At 45.1% G+C, this 16,605-nt stretch overlaps 1 protein-coding gene and 1 long non-coding RNA gene across 5 annotated transcripts in view; one reads left to right on the top strand and one right to left on the bottom strand.

Moving 5' to 3' along the window:
* The first annotated feature begins 6,706 nt into the window (after positions 1 to 6,706).
* Tcfl5 (transcription factor like 5) overlaps positions 6,707 to 16,605 on the top strand; it is a 20,373-nt gene continuing 10,474 nt past the window's right edge. Inside the window, exons 1-6 of one of the 4 annotated variants that reach the window (XM_031372993.1) lie at positions 6,733 to 7,417; positions 8,237 to 8,420; positions 8,835 to 8,997; positions 10,636 to 10,882; positions 13,749 to 13,890; positions 14,901 to 15,112. In XM_031372993.1, coding sequence (XP_031228853.1) covers positions 6,804 to 7,417; positions 8,237 to 8,420; positions 8,835 to 8,997; positions 10,636 to 10,882; positions 13,749 to 13,890; positions 14,901 to 14,903 — 1,353 coding nt within the window. In that variant the 5' untranslated portion in view covers positions 6,733 to 6,803 and the 3' untranslated portion in view covers positions 14,904 to 15,112. Of the gene's footprint in view, positions 7,418 to 8,236; positions 8,421 to 8,834; positions 8,998 to 10,635; positions 10,883 to 13,748; positions 13,891 to 14,900; positions 15,113 to 16,605 lie in introns of those variants that run through there. The other 3 variants (XM_031372992.1, XM_031372991.1, XM_031372990.1) reach the window with 3 other exon arrangements.
* Positions 10,568 to 12,993, bottom strand: LOC116091540. The gene is made up of 2 exons (XR_004119062.1): positions 12,419 to 12,993; positions 10,568 to 11,459 (listed from the first exon to the last, which is right to left on the bottom strand). It is a non-coding gene; the product is annotated as an uncharacterized LOC116091540 (long non-coding RNA).

The following is a 16,605-nucleotide window of genomic DNA, read 5'->3' as shown; positions in this document are numbered from 1 at the left end:
GCTTCAGATCCCATTACAGATGGTTGTGAGCTACCATGTGGTTGCTGGAAATTGAACTCGGGACCTCTGAAAAAGCAGTCAGTGCTCTTAACCACTAAGTCATCTCTGTAGCCCTAATCCTAGTCCTTTCAATAGCTGCTATTACAAACTGTTTAGGATAATTAGTAATGCAGACTAGCATTCCCGTCAATTATACTCATGGTCTTGTCAGGTGCTGGTCTGTATTGTCGCAGAGATATCTATGCTGGGTGGTGCAGATAACAGACAGCTGGAAACAGGCAACATTTGCTTGCTCAGATATGCTATGAATAGATAGATGGTCTTCAAAAACTCAGAGACTCACAAAATATGGCATTTAAAGATGTTTTCTATTAAGGCTTTTTGATACTGAGACAAAAAAGCCTATTAAGGCTTTTTTGATATCAGCTCCTGGCAGCAGCCCCATTCACCTTGGAAGAAGATAAGCATCAACAACCTTTCATATGCAGTTGCTTCAATTGTAGCAAGCTAGCCACTGAGGGGAGTGTAGAGGGGAGCCCTAACTTTATCTACAGACACAATACTTTCCAAAAAGGACAAATGGAAACAGGGTACTTGACTGCTAAGCTTTGCCAAGACAGGATAAGCAAGTCCTTCATAATTCCTGCTTCACAAATCGTCTGTCAGATATTCCGAGGGAGAGGCTGAAGACAGATGCTCCAGTGTTATAATGTTCGGGATTGTCCAGGCGGTCAGCTGTCTGTCAAATGTGCAGTTTTGGAAGCTGGGTCCTTGTGCTTCCTGCATACTCAGGTAATATTATTCCTTCTGGGGCCTCTAATGGTTTTAGTCTATAGTCTTACTATATACTCAAGTTGTTTAGGATTTAAAAGGATATTCTGGGTCTCCAAAGTCATTTTAGGACGGTAATATGAGTTAGAAGAGAAACTGATTTAGATACAGAACTCTCAACTCACCAGGATAAGATAGATAATATACTACTTTCTTCCGAGTTGCCAAATACAAACAGACTGGACTTTTTGAATGGAGCTCTTTTTTTTTTTTTTTTTTAAGATTTATTTATTTATTATATGTAAGTACACTGTAGCTGCCTTCAGACACTTCCAGAAGAGGGCATCAGATCTCATTACAGATGGTTGTGAGCTACCATGTGGTTGCTGGGATTTGAACTCAGGTCCTTCAGAAGAGCAGTCAGTGCTCTTAACCGCTAAGCTATCTTACCAGCCCTTGAATGGAACTCTTATCTAATAACTTTTTTAATAATTTCATAATTGTTCCTAGAATATGTTCTTTATAAGAGAAAGAGCCTAGAATATGTTCTTTATAAGAGAAAGAGCCTAGAATATGTTCTTTATAAGAGAAAGAGCCTTTTATTTAGACAAAAAGTGTTGAGGTTTGGTCTGTTGCTGTGTATTGTAATGCTAAATTCTGTACCTGAAGGGTACAGGCCAGCAGTTAGAAAAATAGATTAGAGTCACACTACCCCCCAGCAATTATCAAAGCCAAATTTAACAACCATAGTCTGAGTCTCATTTATTTGTAAGCTAGTCAGGGATAAGTTTACACTGGTTGTACTATACCTGTGTTACCAGTGTTCTGTTGAGGAAGTTGTCTCCCATGCCAATGCTTTTAAAGCTATTCCCCACTTTCTCTTATATGGGGTTAGACTTACAATCTAGGCCACCTGCAAGATGTGTTGGGAAAATGGAGGCACAGGACTTGTGGGAGTAGCCAACCAAATGACTAGTCTTAACTTGAGTCCCACACAAGAGGAGCCCATGCCCAACACTGCCTGGATGGCCAGGAACCACAGGCTGGATATGCCAGAGACCTAGGACAGAAAAAAATATCAATAAAATGATTTCTAATGATATTGTTATATTCTCATTAGATCAGTGCCTAGCCCAGTAGCTGTCACAGAGGCTTCTGCCAGCAGCTGATGGGAGCAGATGCAGAGACCCACAGTCAAAAATCAAGTGCAGACAGAGCCCAAATTTGGTCCCTTCCTTTGGAGCTGGGGTGGAGGACAAGGATGACGACCCTGTAGAAGATGGAGACTAAGAAGTGTAGGAGCCAGAGGGGTTGAGGACACCAGGAGAACACGGCCCACAAAGTCAACCAAGCAAGGCTCATAGGGGCTCACAGGCCTGAGGTGGCAATCATGCAGCTTTCCTGGGTCTGCACTAGGTCCTCTGCATAAAGTTGTTAGCTTGGAACTTTTGTGGGATTCCTAATAGTAGGAATGGGGAGGTCTCAAGCCTTTCATCTGCTCTTGGGACTCTTCCTCCTACTGGATGGCCTCGATCAGCCTTGATATGACGGTCTGTGCCTAGTTGTATTGCATCTTGTTCAGTGGATATCCCTGAGAGGCCTACAAGGGAAATAGAGGTATGGATCTGGGTGAGAGGGAAGGTGCGAGTCACAACTGGGAAGAGTGGAGGGAGGAGAAACTGAAGTTGGGATATATTGGAAACAAAAAGTTGAAGACAACCAAGGTGTTTAATACAGGCTTCAGCAGGCTAGTTAGGAGAAAAGAAGCGGCTCAGAAACACACAGAAAAGTACTTGTGGCTGCATCAAAAGAAGAATTGCAGAGTGTTTGTTTGTTTGCTTGCTTTTGAATAGTCATTTATATGATTTTGGGTAGATTTGCAGTTACTACATTTAAGGGTTGCTAGGAAATCTAAGTGAGCTCATTGAGTGGATTCTGAGAATACCTGACAGGATTACATTTTATTTGGTAAATGACTACCCACATGGATGGAGGAGTGTAGGGGGATATCTTGACAGGAGACAAAGTAGTTTTGTTTGAGATCTTTGAAAAAGAATGAGGTACTGCCCAATGTCACACACAGTCAGGCCTCAGGCCTGGGATACTGCCCCTTTAATAAACAATTCTCATCTAAAAGGAGAAAGCTGGCTGCTTTCAGGGCAAATGGGACTCATTATACTGAAATCTTGATATTCAGACATCAGAGCTTTGTTGTTTGTTTTTTAGATAGGGTTTCACTATGTGGCTCTGGCTGGCCTGGAACACCTTAGGTAGACCAGACTAGCTTCAAACTCAAGAGATCCACTTGCCTCCCAAGTGCTGGGACTGAATAAATATGGCAAGATGCCAGGACTGAGAGGTTTGACCAGTAAGGAAGGAGCTCTGTTCCCTTCTCACCACAGAGGATGTCCCTGTCCTGTCCTGTGTGCTCTGCTCAGAGTCATCTCAGACAATGAGAATAAAGCTGCTCTTGGTGCATCTCATTTTAGCAAAAAGCCAGACATGCCTGTAGAGGCCAGAGGATATTATATCTCCCAAAGCTGGAGTCACAGTCAGTTGGGAGCCTCCTGACATAGGCACTGGGATCCAAACTCAGGTCCTCTGGAAGAACAGTATGTGTTCTTAACCACTGAGCCATTGTGCCAGGTCTTCCAGTTCACCAATTTTTAAAAAGTAAATCTGGATATTGGCATTTTGCCTAAGAACCTTTATTTAAAAAAAGAGAAAGCGGGTCTATGAAGATCAGGCTGGCCTCAAACTCACAGATAATCACCTGCCTCTGTCTCCCAAGTGCTAGTGCTAAAGGTGTGTGTAGCTATGTCTAGCTTGCCTTCACTCTCTTATAAATGAAGCTTATAGCTTTCTTTTGAGTTAAGCTTCATGTAAGACTCAAGGTTCATGTTGAGATTCTCTTTCTCTGCCCGTTGTTGAAAGGGCCATTGAGTTGGTTTTGCACCTTTGTGTAGTCAGTCAACTGGCCCTGCGTGTGGAAAACTGGTCTTAGCTCTCTGCTGTTTCATTAATCTTCATGACTATTTATTTCATCACTAATACTATACATTCTTCCCATTTTAGTCTCTTATCAAACATATAAAATATATTTATTTAGTGTGCATGTATGTCAATATAGGTATGCCATGGGCATGTGTGGAGGTCAGAGGACCACTTGTGGGAATCATTCTCTCCTTCCACCTAGAGATTGAATTTAAACCATCAGGCTCACTCTTTACTTGCTGACAGTCCTCTTACCAAACTCATAGCTTTTCAAGTTTGTCTTCCCATGAAATTTAGAATAAGTTTATATCTATAACAAAATTTTGCTGGATTTCAGTATATTATCACTCTAGGGAGACCATATGGTTACTGTTAGGTGTTTCAACAGTAAATATCTAGATCTTCCAGCATCCATGTTCCTAATGCATGCTTTTAGATTTATACCTAAGTATACTTTTGAATAGCTGTAAATGTTATTGTGTTTCATCTCAGTGAGTTTGTTGCTGGTACAGAAATATATTGGTATTTCCATGTTGTTGAGTTTCCTACTTTTGATTTCGTGGGATTGTTGACATAGTTCAGGGTGCTGTGTCCACCTCCCATCTTAATGTGTAGTGTAGCTATTTCCTCTCAGCTTGGCATGACCATTCCTATTCAAATGCAGAGCAACCATGACCACCCACATGAGACACTCTCAAAATTGGGCATTCCCTCATGGAGAGAGAGGCAGTCACAGGGCTCACAAGCTACTTTCTTTCCCTAAGGTTCTGCATGAATTGACTTTTGGTATAGCTGCCTGAGTCACTCATGTGTCTGAAGTAACCCCAAATAAAGTCACTGCTTCAATGAGTTTGATGTGAATGAAATACTTTCACTGATCTATTGTTTATGTCCTCTCTAACTGGAATAAACAAACACTTTTTTTTGTTTTGTTTTTGAGACAAAACGAATTCTGTAGCCCATCATACCTGAAACACTTCACAACCTAGGCTATTTTCAAGGTCATAGCAGCCTTCCTGCGAACTAAGTGTTGAGGTTATAGATAGAATCTATATTTGTCACTGGGACTCATGTGCAGCCCTACTGGCCTGGAACCTGTTATGCAGATCAAGGGGCCTCACACTCAAAGAGATCTGTCTGTCTCTGTACTAAGTGCTGGGTTGAAGGCATGTACAATCACACACAGCCCAGAGAAATGTAATATAGGCACCCCAAGGCCTGGCTTTGTGTCTATCTTGCTAGCCACTGCTTTTCTATACATATTTAATGTTCTTTAGATTTATGTGTGTGTGTTGCCTGCCCATAAGTACACCCACCATATGAGTGCCTAGTGCTTGCAGAGGTCTAAAGAGAACATTGGATCCCTTGGAACTGGAGTTACAGATGGCATTAACCATCACATAGGTGCTGGGAGCCAAACCCAGGTCCTCTACAAGAACAACAAGTGCTCTCTTAACTGCTGAGCCATTTCTCCAGCCTACTTACCCATATTTTAATCATTTTTACATTAGGTGAGCTTGTTAGACTTGAACCTTTCATCTGTTTATTTCCAGTTTGCCCCCTTTGCCTCTTTACACTGCAATCCCATGTTGTCTCCTTCATTTTTTGGTTAGTGGTAGCTCTAAGGCTTTTGGTGAGCATTTTTAATCTATCCAGGTCTTCCTTGGGCTGTACAGATCCAAATTTATTCCTTCTTTGTGTATGATCTCCTTTAGGACAGGTCTACTAGTAATAGATGGCCATTTGACTTTTCTTCCAGTGCTGGAGATCAAACCTGGGACCTTACACATCTCTCTCTGGATTCTATCCCAGACCTATTTACATTTTGTATATTAGGAAAAAGATACCTCCAATCCCACTATCCAGAGGCTAAGGCAAGAGGATCACCCAAGTTTAAGGCCAGTCTGGCCACAGTGTCAATCTTTTTTAAAAATAGCTTTGCTAGGCATAGAATTATGAGGTGATGCCATCACTTTGGGTATACAATTATGACACTATCTTTGCAGGCAAGCCTGTGGTGCATCTTCTTTTTGCTGTGGGTGGGCCCAACTCACTGTGAGTAGTGCTACTCCTTGGCTGGAGGTCCTGCTATAAAGCAGGCTGAGCAAGCCATGAGGAACAAAAATAGTAAGCAACACTCCTCCATGGCCTCTCCATCATCAGTACCCACCTCACTTAAGTTATTGCCCTGAGTTCCTTCAGTGATGGATTGTTACCTGGAAGTGTCAAGAGAAAATCCTTTCCTCCCTAAACTGATTCTGGTCATGTTTTACCTCAGCAAAAGAAACCCTAACTCAGACACTGGATATGGAATTATATGGTGGTGCTATCTTTGCTGGGTATAAAAGAGTTGCTGCTGCTCTCTGCAGATAGATAGTTTAGCATATGGGAGGCCCTAAGTCTAATTCCCAGCTTGACTGAAATAGAATGAAAACCTGGAGTGCATGATGCATTGTACTCCACATAAAACACCCAAAGTGGGTGAACAAGGGCTAGGCTGGGTGGATAGTAAAAAGCATGGTAGCGCTGCTGAGGCATGCCTAGGAAAGGGCAAGACTGGGCTAAGTGGGGGATGGGGAGTATCAAGTAGCAAGCTCCTGGCAAGTGGACAGGCAGCAGCTGACCAGGGAAGGGACCAGCCTAAGGATGACTTGAGGCAGTGGGCGTGTCTTTTTATGAGGGTGTAATTAAAACTGGGCGTGGCCACGTGGGCGTGGCCTGCCCAGGGTTTGAACTCAAGGGTGCAGCACACCCAGGCCACTGGGAGGGGGGGCGGGGGCGGGACATGCGGGCGGGCAGTTGGCTGGGGGGCGGCGGGTAACGGAGGGGCGTGGCCCAAAAGGGGTGGGGTTACCGTTGTGGGCGGGACTGCGCAGGCGCACTGCTCCTGCGGTGCTCAGCGGTTTCCCTCCCCCAACGGCGCGCCCGCGGTGGCCGGCGCGTCGTCTGCGGAGGCCGCGACCCCGCCTCGCCGCCCGCCCGCGTCTGCGTCGCCGTCCCCGCGCCCGCGCCCCGCCGTTGGGCCGCGCCGCGCCGGCATGTCGGGCCCCGGGCCGCGGGAGCCGCCGCCTGAGGCAGGCGCGACGGGCGGCGAGGCGGGCCCCGAGGGCGCGGGCGGCGGGGACGCGGCGCTGGGAGAGCCGGGACTGAGCTTCACGACCACCGACCTGAGCCTGGTGGAGATGACGGAAGTGGAGTACACGCAGCTGCAGCACATCCTCTACTCGCACATGGAGGCGGCGGACGGCGAGCTCGAGGCGCGCCTGGGCTCCGCGCTGCTGGCCGGCCCGGGCGCGGGCTCGGGCGCGGCGGGCTCGCTGGCGCCGGCGCCGCCCGTGTACCCAGTGCTGTGCCCGCCGCTGGCGGCCGACGCGCCGTGCCTGGGCCACGTCGACTTCCAGGAGCTGCGTATGATGCTGCTAGGCGAGGCGGGCGCGGCGGAGAAGACGCCTGGTGGTGCGGACGGGACGCGGACGCGGGCGGACGGCGCGGCCAAGGAAGGCGCGGGCGGCGTGGGGCCCGACGGCGCACCCGAGGCCCGGGCCAAGCCGACCGTACGCGTCCGTCTGGAGGACCGCTTCAACAGTATGCCGGCCGAGCCGCCTGCGCCGCGCGGTGCTGAGCCCGCCGAGTCGGGCGTGGCGCTCAACAAGTGCGTGCGGGGCGCAGGCGCGGGGGGCGTCGGGGAAGGAGGGGCCTGATCGCAGAGCTGGTGTCGGCTGATGTGGTCCTTCTGGGCACCTTCTGGGTGGATACCTGAAGGTCTCCGGCAGGGCCACCTGTTGGGTCGGGGTCAGCAGGGCTGTTTGCGGTGTCTGCGTGGACACAAGGGCCAGGGCAGGTCTTGTACTTTCGAGGGCCAGTGTAAAGGGGCAGGCAGTCTGGGTACTAGATATAGGTCTAAGGCCGGTCTGCTCTGAATCACCTGAAGGCGATCTGGAAGGTGCACTCTATATAAGCGCTAGGTGGCAATTCTAAGGAGTACCTTGGAGGTTCTGAACCTGTGGTCTGTCTCTGCACCCCCAAAAGGAGAGGAAGCGTTCTGGGAACTGTCCCGTTTGCTCCTCCTCCCTCCTGAGTGACATGGGAAGCTGCTAAGCCTCTCGTGCAGATTTGGGGTAGAGGCTTACAGATGTGGACTTGTGTAGGGGAAAGGAGAGAGTTTTAAGATTAAGCTGAAACGTGTGGCAGCTCCTGGCCCACTTAAGTGTCCTCTCGGATAGCTGTTGAAGACACTGACTCCGAAGTTTTCCACTCTGGCTGATCTGGTCTTGCAGATTTTAAGAATGACAGATTGATATCAGGGAGGAGGCAGTGGACTTCACCGGCACCGCTGGCCAGTCCAGGACCATTTGAGAAACAGGGCAGAGTCTAGCGTGACCTGTTAGTGGTGGAATGGGTGATGGCAATGTTTTGGGAGCCTCTCTGCCACTTATTCCTCAGGTTTCTGGGTTTTCTTTTGTCTTGGCAGTTTGGTAACTCTTATTCGACATCCATCTGAATTAATGAATGTTCCTCTTCACCAGCAACAAAACAAATGTACGACCTTAGTGAAAAATAAAACTGCTGCTGCCACTACTGCTTTGCAGTTCACCTACCCACTGTTTACAAGTGCCTGCTCCACTGGTGGGAATGCCAGCCTTGCCCAGACGCAGGTAGAGCTTCTTCATTTGTGTTAAATGCAGAGCTCGTAAGTTAGCGTGATCTTGTCCCAGGATTTTTGTTTTTAAGTACCTCTTGGTGACCTTTTTAAGTTGAAATATCCACATTGTTAGGAGCTATTAATAAACCTAATAAAAGGGCTGGAGAGATGGCTCCGTGGTTAAGAATGCATATTATTCTAGTATAAGATCCTAGGTCGGTTCCCATCTCACAACTGCCTGTTAACTTCGGCTTTAGGAGGAACACCTACAGTCATGTGCACAAACTCACACAGATACACAGTTCAGATCTTTTTTTTTAAAGGTAAAAGTTTTTCAGAAGATTTGAGCATAGTTCTGTTGAGTACATTTTACTCGTTCTGTAAAGAGCTGATATTGATACAATTCCTATTACTTAATTTTTTCCAGACTTCTAGTAACTCATGCTCTATACTGGAAGCTGCCAAGCACCAGGATATTGGACTGCCTAGAGCATTTTCTTTCTGTTACCAGCAAGAGATTGAGTCCACCAAACAGACAGGAGGTAGTAGAAACAAAGCCTTGCCCGAGCAGGTTTGGATTAAAGTGGGAGGTAAGTGTATTCCTGGTAAAGTAGCTGCAGGGGACTTTGGTGGGTGGAGCAGGAGAGGTAAGACATCTTAGTGGTTCACCCTGCACTCCTCATTCTCAGTAATCTCTTTGAACTCTTCTGAGTTTTGAACATCAGAGTTGACCCAAATTTGGACTTTTTTTTTTAGTTTTTTCGAGGAAGGGTTTCTCTGCATAGCCCTGGCTGTCCTGGACTCACTCTGTAGACTAGGCTGGCCTCGAACTCAGAAATCCACCTGCCTCTGCCTCCCAAGTGCTGGGATTAAAGGCATGCGCCACCACGCCCAGCCAAATTTGGACATTTTGAATTTGGGAGCATTTTCTTAATGAGGACAGACTTATCGCTTTTGTTTGTTTTGTTTCACTTTTTGGAACAGGGTTTCTCTGTGTAGCCCTAGCTGCACAGACCAGGCTGGCCTCACTCTGAGATCACCCTGTCTCTGCCTCCAGAGTTCTAGGATTAATGACGTGCACTGCTGCTGTCTATGGGATTAAGCATGGGTGCCACCACTGGCGGGCTGCAGTTTATTTTATTTCATACTTTGTGGGTGATGATAGGGTCTGGAATCAGCTGAGAGCTCAGAAGAGAAAGAAAAGCACTGTGTCATGGGACTGACAGGGCTTAGCAGAAGGTCTCTGGTGTAAAGAAGCAGTATAGATAGATGAACATTAAGATGGGCCTTGTGCCTGCTGTGGAGGCCAAGGAAGAAAGCACCAGAGCTTCTGAATTCTTTTCTCTGTCTCTTAAAATGTTATCCAGAATTGGTGTTAAGTATCCTTGGCTTTTTGTAACTTGTGGGAGAGGCTATCACCTGCCCCTCGTTTTGTTTGATTGAATTTGACTTATTGCTGTTCTATATGCACAATAAAGTATAAAAACTGATTTTTTTTTGAGTTTTTGTGGAATCACTTTAGCCTGAGAACATATTTAACTATGAACCACCTAAGTTTTGTTCTTGTGTAAAGTAAAGAATCAGTTCTTATATTAGAATAATTAGATATAAAGAAAATATTTTTTTGGTAAAAATATATAATACATTCTTTTCCATTCCATCATAAGCTCTAGAAAAAGAAAACAGTGTCTCTGTTTGTACATACATGGGTAATAACAACTGTTGACTAAAAGGAGGAATGGAGGTTTTAGTTCAGTGGTAGAGCACTTAAGGCCCTGAGCTCCAAATAAAAAGGAGGAGAAGCTGGCATAGCTGTGTTGGTTGCATGGCACTCAGAAGGGGCATTTCAAAGTTTGCAATGTGCTATAAGATTTGAGCTCACTGCCCAGAGCCTCTGACATTGCAGCTTCTTATTTCTCTAATTCCTACTTGATAGTGTTAGAATATTGGATTGAAATGCAGACTATGTATGTGCATGGGCAAGCACATTCAGACACACATGGAAAAAAAAACAGAACCGAATAGTGCACACCTGTAGTCCCAGTACTTAGAAGGATCAGGAATTCACAGATATCCTCAGCTACATTGTGAGTTAAGGCAAATTGGGCTTTATGAGACTCTTGGTCAGAAAAAACAAACCCAAACAAGATGCCAAAGATATTCAACATTAATTGGGATAAAGTTAAGAATAAAAAACTAAATGGCCACTTTTTACTTCTTTTGCAAAGAAGAAGCGCTATGTAAACAAGCAATCAATAAGAGGAATCGGAGTAGAATCCGCCAGTTGGACACAAGTGTGGAGCGAAGAGCCCTTGGAGAGATTCAGAATGTGGGCGAAAGCTCCTCAGCTTCACAGGGCACCTGGCAGTCTTCAGAGTCCTCACAGTCAAATCTGGGAGACCAGACACAGAGTGGACCCCAGGGAGGAAGGTCTCAGCGTCGGGAAAGGCACAACCGAATGGAACGAGATAGAAGGTAACACAGTGATGGCTGGGCTGTCACTCCATGCATACAGTTGTTTGAGATTTGCTGACTTTTGTGATAGTCACCCTCTGTGTGGAGGGAACCTTAGGAGTCCCTAGACTCTGTGGTCTCTGGTGGGTTCATGCTCCGACTGACTACAGTGCCAGAGGACCTCCTAATTGGCTACTCTGATGGCATGCTTCAAAGCCACCAGTCAGACAGGAGGACTCATCAGAGACTATATTAGTGCCCATCACATGATAGTCGCTATCACACTCTAAATACCAGGCTCCCAGTATGAGCCATGTTCCCTGCACAGGTGAGGTCCTGTGGGCTGCTTGTCACTAATCTCCCCAAGCCCAAGTTCCCAGACACTAGTGACAAGCCAGCCTTGTCCGAAGGCCCTTAAGGAGAGTGTTGGGCCTTCAGGTTAGTTGCACAGTAGATAAGGTAGCTTTGTATTCTTTGGGGAAGTCAGGTGTGGAGGCACACATTTGTGACTGTAGTATTCAGGATGCACATCCTCTGATAAAGTTGGATAGCCTCAAGTTTGAGGACAGTCTGGGATGTATAGTGAATTACACTGCATCTAAAAAAGGGGAAAAAAGGAAAAAAGCAAAAGAATGTTGGGAAAGAGGAGGTTAAAACTGTTACTGCAGTGAGTTTGCTTGAGTTTTATTTGTGCTCCTCAGGGTAGTATTAAGGTTGTACATTTTTCTCTATTGAAGTTGGAGTTGTTTTGTTTTGTTTGAGATGTGTAGCCCTAGCTGTCGTGTAACTAGCTTTGTAGACTAGGCTGGCCTCAAACCCACAGAAATCTACCTGCTTTTTCCTCCTGAGTGCTGGGAGGTGTGTGCCGACACAGTGCCCTGATGAAGTTGGGTTTTTATTATGATGTTCAATAATAATAATCAATTTGGTTACTTCATTATTATTATTTCATGTCTGTTTTTAACTTAGTAATAATAGAATTTAATTTATTTATATTTTATGTATGTTGGTATTTTGCCTGCATGTATGGCTGAATGAGGGCATCAGATTCCCTGGAACAAGAGTCACAGACATTGTGAGCGGCCATGTGGGTGCTGGGAATTGAACCCAGGTCCTCTGGAAGAACAACTAGTGCTCTTACCTGCTGAGCCATCTCTCCAGCTCTGAATAATATTATTTAATGAGATAGCATTGATATTGAAATCCCATTATTGAGTGTTGAGCCAAGGTGATTTATTGCTTTTTAGAGGGATAGTATTAAAACTGGGTAGATCCTTTCTTCTTTATTTTTATTTAAAAAAAATTTTTTGATATGGTGTTTTGCCTGCGTGTATGGCTGTATACTACTTATATACCTATGGAGGCCAAAAGAGGGCATTGGATTCTAACTGAGTCTAGAATTATGGATGTGGGTGCTAGGAATTGAACCTGCGTCCTCTGGAAGACCAGCTAGCCCCTGGGCCTTTTCTCCAGTTGTGTTCTCTCTCTTTAAATTTAAGATTTTTTTATGTGTATGAGTGTTTTGCCCACATGTATGTGTGTGCACCATGTATGTACCTGGTGTTGCTGTGAAGATCCTGGAACAGCGATTACAAATGGTTGGGAGGCACTGTGTGGATGTGGTGATCAAATTTGAGTCTTCTGCAATACATGCTCTTAATTGCTGAGTGTCTCTCCAGCCCCATCGTGCTCTTGTTTGAGGTTTCCTTCCTTCTTCAGCCTAGGCATGTTTCTTGCTGTATCTACACACAGGTCATGTTGTACCTGAGGGGCTTCACTTAGCCTACTGTGAATCGTAGAGCAAGTTCCGCTCACCTTGATATGTGCTGAGTAACCACGAATGGGATAGCGGCTCTGTTGAATTCTCTACAGCTCCTTGTTTAATGGCTTCCAATGAGTTCAATGTTTCTTGAGGTTTCTCATCTGTAGGATAAGATTGCCACCTATTACAGTCTTGAGGTCAGAACGACCTGAGCTCATAGGAAAGGAGTTTGGGCTTTCAACCAGAAGTCAGAGCACATCCAGTGAATGCCAGTTACCATTTGACTCTAGCTGTGTGTGGGTGAGGATGTGTAAAGTGAGCCTTACTGTTTAACTCTTTGTGTCAGCACAGAGAGGGCTTTATTACTGGATGTGATATGTAAAGCTTAAAACAGGGTGTGACAGTTATCTCAAGGAGTTTTTTTTCAATGATGGTGATGGAGGCCAGGACCCCAGGGTACAGTAGGCAAGCATCCTACCATTGAGCTTTATCCCCAGCCCAAGTGCTAAATTCTCTTTTAAAAAAGAGTGGGAGGGGACAAGTTTGTTTTTATGAGACAGGGTCTTATTATATAGCCCAGGCTAGCCTTGAATTTATGATTCTTCTGCCTTGCTCTAGGTGCTGTATTAGAGGCATGTATCACCATGCCCCACTCATTTTGAAAGCTATGCATGGATCTGAGCACATGTCTTTATACATGGTAAACAAGTCATGATTCCCGCATAAAAATGTGGCTCTGGGTTCAGTGCCTAGCACTGCAAGAAAAGAAAAATAAAACTATGAAAAAGATATTTACCCAGAAAAAGTGCACACAGAATTTTGATTCTGAGTTCAGATATTTGCAGTCACCCCAGATCTAGAGAACTGGCTCATGAGAAGTAAATAAAGTACAGGGACCCAGAGGCCGTCAGGTATTGCAGGTGCTCTGGGGACCATGGGCAGCAATAGCCTCAGTGTTCAGTGGCATAGGACTTCCTGGCTCAGCCGAGGCTTCCAGGTGGGGCCCGTCTCCTGGCCCTCAGAGGGCAGCTCTGTGCATTCTGCTTTCTTTGAGTGAATGATGAACTCTGTTGCTCCTGGACTTCACCAGCTGCCCTGTATGATTACTGTGGATTTTGACTGCAGGCGCAGAATCCGAATTTGCTGTGATGAGCTGAATCTTTTAGTTCCGTTCTGCAATGCAGAGACAGATAAAGCAACAACCCTTCAGTGGACCACAGCATTCCTGAAGTACATTCAGGAAAGGCATGGGGATTCTCTTAAAAAGGTGAGTATTTATGAAATGGACTTCGGTATTCCTGAGTTTACTCAGTGAAGATGGGGATTCCCCTGATGTGGTGGCTGAGCAGGTGGGCAGAGCTTGAGAATTTTCTGTTTTAGTTGTCAGTGTTGCCTCTGATCCCTCTTCCTAGACTGCACTGGGTGTCCTGGGCTCTGAGGTCAGATGTTGTAAAGTCCAATATGAAGGGAGTTCTGCCTGTTGATGTCATTTACTGAAGTCGTAGTCAAACTCAGATTGCTTATGAAATATATGATTGTCAAGTGTCAGTTGTCAAATACCAAATTGTACCTGTTGTGCACAGTCTGTTATGTTGGGTCTGAACAGCATTCAGGGATATGATGTTTTCCTCTCTGGACTTGATAAGGGCAGCAGATGTAGTTTAGTGGCAGAGTACTTGCCTAGTGTTTGTGAAGCCCCAGGAAAGGGGGGGCTTTAAAAAAAAGAAAGCTTTGACAGAAATGAAAGCAAGAATAGCAAAAAAGACATCAGTATGGGAGGGTGCAGATAAATGCCAAATCAGAAATCTGAACTTCTGGTTCAGAGGGAAAATTATTAGATTTTTGTGGTGTGTTTAACCAGGCCAGGCTGAGCCTCCAATGCCCATACACTTCTCGTTCCTTAGGGACTGCTGACACTCTGTTCTTTCCTTCCACACATGGGCTGGATGTAATAGCTGGCCAGCCCTCTTGGTTTTGCCAGGCAGCTTGGTTTGGGAGTTGGCTTAGCCCTGGGATGCAATGGAAGAAAGGGAGCAATTGTGGGTTAGCTCTTTGCAAAGATTAGGAGACCCCAGTGCCAGGTTTTCATCTCAGAATTCTGGTGGTCGTAGCCTGTAGCCTCTGTCCTTCAGGGATAATAAGGCCTTAGAGAAGTAAGTGAAGCTGTGGTGTATTAGGGTTTTCTAGAGGCTCAGAACTGACAGGAAAAAAAAAGAGGGATTTATTAGAATAGTTTATAGGCTGTGATCCAGCTAATTCAACAATGGTGTTTACCAGTGAAAGGCCCAAGAATCTTCAGTACACACCGGAATCCAAAAGAAGTAGGCTCTAATGCCAGTGAAGAAATGGAATTACCAGCCAGAGCAAGCAGACAAAGAACAAGCTTCCACCTTCCATGTACCTTGCATAGGCTGCCAGCAGAAGGGTAGCCCATATTAAAGGTGGATCTTCCCACCTCAAAAGATTTGGATTAAAAATGGGTCTTCTCATTTGAAATGATTTAATTAAGAGGAAAAAAAAACCCTCATAGATGTGCCCAGCTGCTTGGGTTTTAGTTAATTCTAGATGTAGTCAAGTTGACAACTAAGAACAGCCATCGCAATTCCACCTCTTGTCAACTCTCCATACAATCATATCTCCTTTATGTTATACCTAATTTCCAAATGAAACAGTAACCAGGTCATAATTACACTAACATGATACAACTATTCCCAAGTATAATTGCAAAAGCATTTCATATTTAACTGTGTCATAATTACACCTACCATGTATAAGTTCCTAATACAAACACGTTATAAATTTAAAATTGGTGATAATGTCCTTCAAGGGACATTCTTTTAGTATTTCAAACTTAAATATGATAACCACTGATACTCTTATAATTGATTTTACATTATATGATAAAGAAATCAAGAGAAGAAAATACAAATATTTCTTCAAATATTTTTAACAAATATGACAAAATACTCATGCCAGTAATAATACTCATTTCTGCAACTGGTCACATGTCCTTAGTATTTATAACCAGCTTCCACTACTACCCATTTGTATTTCCTCCACTGTACAGTTACCCTTGTAAAAGGCTGTAAGTCTATCTGGAGAAGGACTGAAGAAAGGCTAGCAGTAAAACTCCAGTACCTATTTCATCAAGGTCCTTCCTTAGGGGAACTTGGTCATCCTTCCTTCAAGGGGTTCTGGGTCTGCAACGTGGCTCATGTCTGGAAATTGGTTCATGGACTAAGAGTCCATTTTGCCACAATCCAGTGTAGCCTTTCATTTGAGAGTTTTTCCACTTGGGTAGCTCAAACAAAAATGTAGTATGTTTCTTACTTATTTCATGCCTAGAGACACTATGATTGATTAGCCAGGACCAAAGGCCTGTGCTGACCATTACAAGTCAGGCCATTATGTCTACGCTGCCAATTGTGCTAACTGTGGTTTCCTTGCCTTTGGTAATTCAGTGCTGCCACCTGGCTCCTGTTCCTTCAGGTCTCAAACCCATTGCATTTAATTTAGCCAGTTGAGCAGCAGCATCTCCAGCACTAAGGTCTGGCACAAGGCAAAGGGCGACAGCAAAGCTTCCAGCATGCTGGTGCCCTCACCATTGTGCATTAGTGAAGGGCATGCCTTCTGGGCCTTCCATTGTGGAGAATGAGGTTTATCACAACTCTAGCATTGCAATTTCCCTGACCCTTAAAATTCTTTCATCAACACTAAGCCAAGGGATATCAAGCAACACATTAAACCTAGAATCTTCACTCAGAAGGCCCATATCAATAAACTTAACCATATCAAATAAACTGCCTACCATTATCCTGCATCCTTAAAATCCAGTCCCACATATATTCCCCAGATGTATGCTGGAAAGAACTAGCAAATTCATTATGCTCTCCAGTATTGTAGCCCACCTCCCAGTGAACTACACACACACACACACACACACACACACACAGACACAGACACACACACACACACACTCACT

This window comes from Mastomys coucha, unplaced genomic scaffold (genome assembly GCF_008632895.1).
Source record: "Mastomys coucha isolate ucsf_1 unplaced genomic scaffold, UCSF_Mcou_1 pScaffold15, whole genome shotgun sequence".
NCBI classification, from domain to species: Eukaryota; Metazoa; Chordata; class Mammalia; order Rodentia; family Muridae; genus Mastomys; species Mastomys coucha.
The sequence above is the reverse complement of the archived record's forward strand: the minus strand, read 5'-3'. Positions and strand labels throughout refer to the sequence as shown.